Here is a 10,000-nt window from a genome sequence, read left to right as displayed (position 1 = left end):
TACCGTTCATTTGAACCTATACGGTACCAATTCCTCTGTACCTTGGAATCGAGACCGGTACTCAACAGTACCGCTACTTTTCCCCCCAAAGCTTTGAACCCTGCGGCTTATACAAAGGTGCGGCTAATCTATGGATTGTTCACTAGGTACCGATACCAATACCGTTCATTTGAACCGATACAGTACCAATTGGAATCGAGACCGGTACTCAACAGTACCGCTACTTTTTTTCCCCAAAGCTTTGAACACTGCGGCTTATACAAAGGTGAGGCAAATCTATGGATTGTTCACTAGGTACCGATACCAATACCGTTAATTTGAACCGATACGGTACCAATTCCTCTGTACCTTGGAATCGAGACCGGTATTCAACAGTACCGCTACTTTTTTCCCCAAACTTTGAACCCTGCGGCTTATACAAAGGTGAGGCTAATCTTTGGATTGTTCACTAGGTACCGATACCAATACCGTTCATTTGAACCGATACGGTACCAATTGGAATCGAGACCGGTACTCAACAGTACCGCTACTTTTTTTCCCCCAACTTTGAACCCTGCGGCTTATACAAAGGTGCGGCTAATCTATGGATTGTTCACTAGGTACCGATACCAATACCGTTCATTTGAACCGATACGGTACCAATTCCCCGTACCTTGGAATCGAGACCGGTACTCAACAGTACCGCTACTTTTTTCCCAAGCTTTGAACCCTGCGGCTTATACAAAGGTGCGGCTAATCTATGGATTGTTCACTAGGTTCCGATACCAATACCGTTCATTTAAACCGATAGGGTACCAATTCCTCTGTACCTTGGAATCGAGACCGGTACTCAACAGTACCGCTACTTTTTCCCCCAAGCTTTGAACCCTGCGGCTTATACAAAGGTGCGGCTAATCTATGGATTTTTCAATAGGTACCGATACCAATACTGTTCATTTGAACCGATACGGTACCAATTCCCCGTACTTTGGAATCGAGACCGGTACTCAACAGTAACACCACTTTTTCCCCCACGCTTTGAACCTTGCGGCTTATACAAAGGTGCAGCTAATCTATGGATTTTTCAATGGTTACCGATACCAATACCGTTCATTTGAAGAAACTGTTCAAACTCAGTGTTTACAAAGTAAAAGTATGAAAAATGCTGATAAAGAACATTTTATTCAGCTAACGAAAGATGACTAAAGATATAGTTATAGTTCGTTGCGGTTAATGCAGTATATGAAAAAAAAAATGTATTCTAAAATTTTGCGGGTGCTGTTGATATACTGGTGCGGCTTATATATACGGTATATCGAACATTTCTTTTGAGCACATTTTTGTTGATATTGATTACTTGTCCATTACGATATCGTTTTATCGCCCAGCCCTGGTAAGGTTTGGTAAAAGTGCACACATTTTCTTTTGACAAAAAAATACAGCACTTCTTCAAAGTACCATATTTTCAAGACTATATAAGCCACGCCTACTCAATTTTGGAAAAAGAAATTTAGTAAGTTTGGTAAGTATGATATTGTAAAACTTACAAACGTTGCTTGGAGTGATGAATGAAGAATCTTTTTGAGCAAAAACGCTATGGACCGTTTTACTTCCGTTTTAAGGCATTAAAACCAACTATACAACACATTTTTAGTGTCTCTGTGTTTAATGAAAACTATTGAACACACATTTTAAGGCTGTTAGCGAAGAAAAATCCATAAAATAGCCGCACCGTTTTATAAGCCGCACGGTTCAAAGCGTAGGAAAAAGTAGCAACTTATATTCTAAAATTTACAGTTATGTAGGCGTAAAATATAGACGAATATCAAGCTTATGATTGGCTTTTTGAGTGTCTTAAAGGCCTCATACATACATCTTGCAACCATTAACTGTTTGATCATCTCGGGTTTCAAACCTGGATTTGGAATTTGGTGGCGATCCAGCGGCTCTGTTTACATTGGACTCACAAACTGTGCCTTTTCCATTTGGCAGCCGAATGTAGGTCAGCTGAGCTAATGTGACTTTCTTCCACTCGCGCAGCTGGAATAATAACAAAGGAAGACGTTCCCTCCTGCATCACACATGTTCATGATGCAACTGTGTCGTGTCGGTACTTAAAAAAGACAACAAACAAAGCGTGTTGTTAGTGAAAAAAGACAACAAACAAACAAGTGTGTCATGTTATTAGTGAAAAAAGGCAACAAACAAGCGTGTCGTTAGTGAAAAAAGACAATAAACAAGTAATTGTCATGTCGTTAGTGGAAAAAAAGGCAACAAACATGTCGTTAGTAAAAAAAGACAATAAACAAAGCGTGTCGTTAGTGAAAAAAGACAACAAACAAGTCATTGTGTCGTGTCATTAGTGAAAAAAGGCAACAAACTAGTAATTGTGTTGTGTCAATGAAAAAAGGCAACAAACAAGCCTGTCGTTAGTGAAAAAAGACAACAACAAAAGCGTGTCGTTAGTGAAAAAAGGCAACAAACAAGCCTGTCGTTAGTGGAAAAAGGCAACAAACAAGTAATTGTGTTGTGTCGTTAATGAAAAAAGGCAACAAACAAGCCTGTCGTTAGTGAAAAAAGACAACATACAAGCCTGTCGTTAGTGGAAAAAGGCAACAAACAAGCGTGTCGTTAGTGTAAAAAAGGCAATAAACGTTAGTGAAAAAAGACAACAAACAAAGCATGTCGTTAGTGGAAAAAAGGGAACAAACAAGCGTGTCGTTAGTAAAAAAAATAAAGACAACAAGCAAAGCATGTCATTAGTGAAAAAAGACAACAAACAAGCGTGTCGTTAGTGAAAAAAGGCAACAAACAAGTAATTGTGTTGTCATTAGTGAAAAAAGACAACAAACAAAGTGTGGCGTTAATGAAAAAAGACAACAAACAAGCAATTGTGTTGTCGTTAGTGAAAAAAGATAAACAAAGCGTGTCGTTAGTGAAAAAAGACGACAAACAAGTAATTGTGTTGTCGTTAGTGAAAAAAGATAACAAACAAAGGGTGTCGTTAGTGAAAAAAGACAACAAACAAGCGTGTCGTTAGTGAAAAAAGGCAACAAACAAGTAATTGTGTTGTTAGTGAAAAAAGACAACAAACAAGCGTGTCGTTGATGAAAAAAGACAACAAAGTGGGGCGTTATTGAAAAAAGGCAACAAACAAGCGTGTCGTTAGTGGAAAAAGGCAACAAACAAGCGTGTCGTTAGTGGAAAAAAGGGAACAAACAAGCCTGTTGTTAATGAAAAAAACAAAAGGGAACAAACAAGCATGTCGTTAGTGAAAAAAGACAACAAACAAAGTGTGTCGTTAGTGAAATTAGACAACAAACAAAGCAAGACAGTGAAAAAAAGACAACAAAAAAGCTGGTCGTGAGTGAAAAAAAAAACAAGCGTGTCGTTAGTGAAAAAAGACAACAAAGAAAGGAAAACATTAATGAAAAAAGACAACAAAAAAGCGTGTCGTGAGTGAAAAAAGACTACAAACTAAGCGTGTCGTTAGTGAAAAAGACAACAAAGAAAGGAAAACATTAATGAAAAAAGATAACAAAATAGCGTGTCGTGAGTGAAAAAAGACTACAAACTAAGCAAGACAGTGAAAAAAGACAACAAACAAGCGTGTTGTTAGTGAAAAAAGACAACAAACAAGCGTGTTGTTAGTGAAAAAAGACAACAAACAAAGCAAGACATTAGTGAAAAAATACAACAAAAAAGCGTGTTGTGAGTGAAAAAAGACAACAAAAAAGCGTGTTGTGAGTGAAAAAAGACAACAGACAAAGCAAGACATTAGTGAAAATTGACAACAAAAAAGCATGTCGTTAGTGAAAAAAGACAACAAACAAAGCAAGACATTAGTGAAAAATTACAACAAAAAAGCGTGTCGTGAGTGAAAAAAGACAACAAAGTGTGTCGTTAGTGAAAAATTACAACAAAAAAGCGTGTCGTGAGTGAAAAAAGACAAAGCGTGTCGTTAGTGCAAAAAGACAACAAACAAGCGTGTCGTTAGTGAAAAAAGACAACAAACAAAGCAAGACATTAGTGAAAAAAGATAACAAAAAAGCATGTTGTGAGTGAAAAAAGACAAAGCGTGTCGTGAGTGAAAAAAGACAACAAAACCGCGTGTCGTGAGTGAAAAAAGACAACAAAAACGCGTGTCGTGAGTGAAAAAAGACAAAGCGTGTCGTGAGTGAAAAAAGACAAAGCGTGTCGTGAGTGAGTGAAAAAAGACAACAAAAAAGCGTGTTGTGAGTGGAAAAAGCCAACAAAAAAGTGTGTCGTGTGTGAAAAAAGACAACAAAGCGTGTCGTGAGTGCAAAAAGACAACAAAGCGTGTCGTTAGTGCAAAAAGACAACAAACAAGCGTGTCGTTAGTGAAAAAAGACAACAAACAAAGCAAGACATTAGTGAAAAAAGATAACAAAAAAGCGTGTTGTGAGTGAAAAAAGACAAAGCGTGTCGTGAGTGAAAAAAGGCAACAAAAACGTGTGTCGTGAGTGAAAAAAGACAAAGCGTGTCGTGAGTGAAAAAGCCAACAAAAAAGCGTGTCGTGAGTGAAAAAAGACAACAAACAAAGCGTGTCGTGAGTGAAAAAAGACAAAGAAAGTGTGTCGTGAGTGAAAAAGACAACAAACAAAGCGTGTCGTGAGTGCAAAAGGACAACAGACAAGTAAAGTGTGCGTGATGCCGCTATTTCTTATCAGTGTTTTTCCACAGCTGACTGTGGGGGGGACTTCTCCCACTCCCACTCTGCTGAGCTGCAACTTCAGGCAGATGTCAACAATTACACGGGCCCATCCCTCCAAATATTAGGCGGCCCACAGAAATTGCCTCCGACTGTCCTGACCACAACACAAACTCGGGTTTCTCCCCCGTTTGCTGCTTTGCTTTTTGCAGACTCAGCACTTTTGTGTCTGGCCAGCGCTGTCGTCATTCCTGGCTGCTTCCTCTGCAGCAGGGTCAGGGCCCTCCTCACTCTGTTGACTTGGTCACCGGCCGATCCGGGGACCAAAGCCGGCACCGGGGTCAGTTCAGAACATAATGTCTCCTAATAGGTACCGTCTTGGGGTCCTTATACACACACCATAATAATACCAGTATGTTGAAGCACAGTAGGTCTGACTATCTGCTCCGACAATCCATCAAGCGGTGCGGCTTCGTAGCTTACCAAAGTCGTACTAAAACAATTTTGACAGATTTTTTAGCGTTGTGTGTAATGTTCTATATTCTCAATTAATATCAACGTTTTGGTGTTGCTTGCTTACAGGTTCTTGCTCGTGTCATTCATTGAACAGGCGTCAACTTGCAGTCCACATGTTATTATGAATGTTACTACATGACATATATACTTACATCATGTATATACTACATGTTATTATGAATGTTACTACATGACATACATACTTACATCATGTATATATTACATGTTATTATGAATGTTACTAGATACTACACATATACTTACTTACATAATGTATATATTACATGTTATTATGAATGTTACTAGATACTACATATATACTTACATCATGTATATATTACATGTTATTATGAATGTTACTAGATACTACATATATTTACTTACATAATGTATATATTACATGTTATTATGAATGTTACTAGATACTACATATATACTTACATCATGTATATATTACATGTTGTTATGAATGTTACTACATGACATATATACTTACATCATGTATATATTACATGTTATTATGACTGTTACTACATGACATACATACTTACATCATGTATATATTACATGTTATTATAAATGTTACTAGATACTACATATATTTACTTACATCATGTATATATTACATGTTATTATGAATGTTACTACGTGACATATATACTTACATCATGGATATATTACATGTTATTATGAATGTTACTACATGACATATATACTTACATCATGTATATATTACATGTTATTATGAATGTTACTAGATACTACATATATTTACTTACATAATGTTTATACTACATGTTATTATGAATGTTACTACATTACATATATACTAAACTTTTTTTAAGCAACTCATATTAGCGCACAGGTGTCAAACTCAAGGCCCGGGGTCCAGTTCTGGCCCGCCACATCATTTTATGTGGCCCTCAAAACCCTAGAAAAAATGGGTTTCAATAAAATACTTGTATTATTTTTTTTTACTACATGTTCTTTAAATTTTGACATTAAAAAAAATGCATTTTGTCAACTTTAATATTATCCGATCATGCCAATTATATTATTATATACTGTATTGCAAAACTATTGTTATGAGATTTTAAAAAAAAAAATTTAAATAGTTAAATATCTGCTCGTCACCTTTTATTTATGATTTTAAAGCAAGTTGCACATAAAAAATTTTTTAAAATCGAATAATCAAATGCATTCCGATTAATCATGATTAATCACAGGTTATTACCCTGCATAATGTCAATTAAACTGTATTGCAAAACTGTTGTGAGATTAAAAAATAGTTACATATCTGCTCGTCACCTTTTATTTATGATTTTAAAGCAAGTTGCACATAAAAAAAATAATTTAATAATCAAATGCATTTCGATTAATCATGATTAATCATAATTAACCACAGGTTATTACCCCGCATAATGTCAATTAAACTGTATTGCAAAACTATTGTTGTGAGATCAAAAACAAACAGTTAAATATCTGCTCGTCACCTTTTATTTATGATTTTAAAGCAAGTTGCACATAAAAACATTTTTAAAATCGAATAATCAAATGCATTCCGATTAATCATGATTAATCACAGGTTATTACCCTGCATAATGTCAATTAAACTGTATTGCAAAACTGTTGTGAGATTAAAAAATAAATAAAAAATAGTTACATATCTGCTCGTCACCTTTTATTTATGATTTTAAAGCAAGTTGCACATCAACAAAAAAAAAATTTGAATAATCAAATGCATTTCGATTAATCATGATTAGTCATAATTAACCACAGGTTATTACCCCGCATAATGTCAATTAAACTGTATTGCAAAACTATTGTTGTGAGATAAAAAACAAACAAACAGTTAAATATCTGCTCGTCACCTTTTATTTATGATTTTAAAGCAAGTTGCACATCAAAAAAAAAAATCGAATAATCAAATGCATTTCGATTAATCATGATTAATCACAGGTTATTACCCTGCATAATGTAAATTAAACTGTATTGCGAAACTATTGTTGTGAGATTTTTAAAAAAAAAGTTAAATATCTGCTTGTCACCTTTTATTTATGATTTTTTGAAGCAAGTTGCACATCAAAAAAAAAAATAGAATAATCAAATGCATTTCGATTAATCATGATTAATCACTGGTTATTACCCTGCATAATGCCAATTAATAAGAAATTTAAAAAAAAGTGATGTCGATGTGACCCTCAATGAAAATGACTGACACCCCTGTTTTAGTGCCATCGTTAGCTGACTTTTGCTAGCCTTTATTTACGATTTAGAATGCATTAAAACAAATAAAACATGTCTTACATAGGGGTTGTGGATGGCGAAAAAAAGGTGCACTTCCCCTTTAAGACTGGTATTTTTACAAATTTACTTATTTCTATGCATATCATAAGTTATCGGGGGAGTAAATTGTTTTTAAGTTTTTACTGCACTACAGGCGTGTCCAAAGTGGGCCCCGGGGGCCATTTTTTTAAATTGTTGCTCTGCCCATAATGAAGATAAAGGTATGTCATGAGTTGGACTAGGTACTAGAAAGACTTTGCACACCCCTGATGGAAGTCCTGCAGTCATGTGGACAGTGGACATGTCCCCCGGCCCCATATCGACTCACCTCAGGATCGATGTGTCGGTCGGTCCCGGTTTGCGTGCTGCAGCCCAGCAGCGCCGCCATCACTAGCAGCCCAGCCGGCAGCGACATGGTTTCTCCCTCAAATGGCAGATTAGGAACTGTTCCAAAGTGGCTATGTCGTCTTTAAAAAAAAAACTTTAAAAACGTTTGTCAAAACATTTTGCCGGGTTGGGAGAAAAAAAGGAAAAAAAAGTCGTAAAGAATGTGGTACAAGTATTTCAACGACGTCAAAGTTGTTGAGTGACTCGACGCATTCTTCTGTTAGGAAGTTGGGACAAAGAAAGAAAGAGGGTTCGTAAGTCTAGACCGCGTCTGTCCTCTATTCCTGTTCCACGTCCTTTTTTCAAGCCCCACTCCCGGTGGACGGAGTGATACAGATGTAGAGCTTGTGATACTGAGGCCGGCGTGCGTATCGAGTCGACGCGAGCACTATGAGGTCGATATTTTTCCGTTCTCTTGTGTGAAGAAATTTTTAAAAAAAAACATTTTTGTGGGATTACGGTTTTTGAGGTATCAACGTTTGAGTTTTTGATGGTGTTTACTAGGAGTTTTATTTTATTTTAATTTTAACAAAAGGAAATAGTTATTCCAGGATTTTGTTGGTTTGTAGCATATTAATTTATTTTTATATTGTTCACAAAAAGTCATATACATATATGTATATGTATATGTATGTATGTATGCATATATATATATATATATATATATATATATATATATATATATATATATATATATATATATATATATATATATATATATATATATGTACATATACACACATATATATATATATATATACATATATATGTATGTATGTATGCATATATATGTGTTTTATATATATATATATATATATATATATATATATATATATATATATATATATATATATATATATATATATATTTATATATATATACATATACATATACTCCTCTCTGAGCTGCCACCTTAACGTGGTAGAGGAGTTTGCGTGTCCCAATGATCCTAGGAGCTATGTTGTCCGGGGGCTTCCATGCCCCCTGGTAGGGTCTCCCAAGACAAACAGGTCCTAGGTGAGGGATCAGACAAAGAGCAGCTCGAAGACTTCTATGGAAATGCAAGAACCGAGACTCAGATTTCCCTCGCCCGGACGCGGGTCACCGGGGCCCCCTCCGGAGCCAGGCCCGGAGTTGGGGCACGATGGCGAGGGCCTGGTGGCCGGGCCTGTCCCCATGGGGCCCGGCCGGGCACAGCCCGAAGAGGCAACGTGGGTCCCCCCTCCAATGGGCTCACCACCCATAGCAGGGGCCATAGAGGTCGGGTGCAATGTGAGCTGGGCGGTAGCCGAAGGCAGGGCACTTGGCGGTCCGATCCTTGGCTACAGAAGCTAGCTCTTGGGACGTGGAACGTCACCTCGCTGGGGGGGAAGGAGCCTGAGCTAGTGCGCGAGGTAGAGAAGTTCCGGTTGGATATAGTCGGACTCACCTCGACGCACAGCAAGGGCTCTGGAACCAGTTCTCTCGAGAGGGGCTGGACTCTCTTCCACTCTGGCGTTGCCAGCAGTGAGAGGCAACGGGCTGGGGTGGCAATTCTTTTTGCCCCCCGGCTCAGAGCCTGCACGTTGGAGTTCAACCCGGTGGACGAGAGGGTAGCTTCCCTCCGCCTTCGGGTGGGGGGACGGGTCCTGACTGTTGTTTGCGCTTACGCGCCAAACAGCAGCTCAGAGTACCCACCCTTTTTGGATTCACTCGAGGGAGTACTTGAGAGTGCTCCCCCGGGTGATTCCCTCGTTTTACTGGGGGACTTCAACGCTCATATTGGCAACGACAGTGAAACCTGGAGAGGCGTGATTGGGAAGAATGGCCGCCCGGATCTGAACCCAAGTGGTGTTTTGTTATTGGACTTTTGTGCCCGTCACAGATTGTCCATAACGAACACCATGTTCAAGCATAAGGGTGTCCATATGTGCACTTGGCACCAGGACACCCTAGGCCGCAGTTCTATGATCGACTTTGTAGTTGTGTCATCGGATTTGCGGCCTCATGTTTTGGACACTCGGGTGAAGAGAGGGGCGGAGCTTTCTACCGATCACCACCTGGTGGTGAGTTGGCTGCGATGGTGGGGGAGGATGCCGGACAGACCTGGCAGGCCCAAACGCATTGTGAGGGTTTGCTGGGAACGTCTGGCAGAGTCTCCTGTCAGAGAGAGTTTCAATT

The 10,000-nt window shown here is 38.2% G+C and overlaps 1 protein-coding gene across 1 annotated transcript in view; it reads right to left on the bottom strand.

Moving 5' to 3' along the window:
- The window catches only part of mmp14b (matrix metallopeptidase 14b (membrane-inserted)), an 89,817-nt gene extending 81,691 nt beyond the window's left edge, over positions 1-8,126 (bottom strand). Inside the window, exon 1 of the mRNA XM_061935763.1 lies at positions 7,782-8,126. Within this exon, the coding sequence (XP_061791747.1) occupies positions 7,782-7,868 (87 nt within the window). The 5' untranslated portion in view covers positions 7,869-8,126. The remainder of the gene's footprint in view (positions 1-7,781) is intronic.
- Between the last annotated feature and the right edge of the window lie 1,874 nt (positions 8,127-10,000).

Source organism: Nerophis lumbriciformis, linkage group LG03, assembly GCF_033978685.3.
Source record: "Nerophis lumbriciformis linkage group LG03, RoL_Nlum_v2.1, whole genome shotgun sequence".
NCBI lineage: Eukaryota > Metazoa > Chordata > Actinopteri > Syngnathiformes > Syngnathidae > Nerophis > Nerophis lumbriciformis.
The sequence above is the reverse complement of the archived record's forward strand: the minus strand, read 5'-3'. Positions and strand labels throughout refer to the sequence as shown.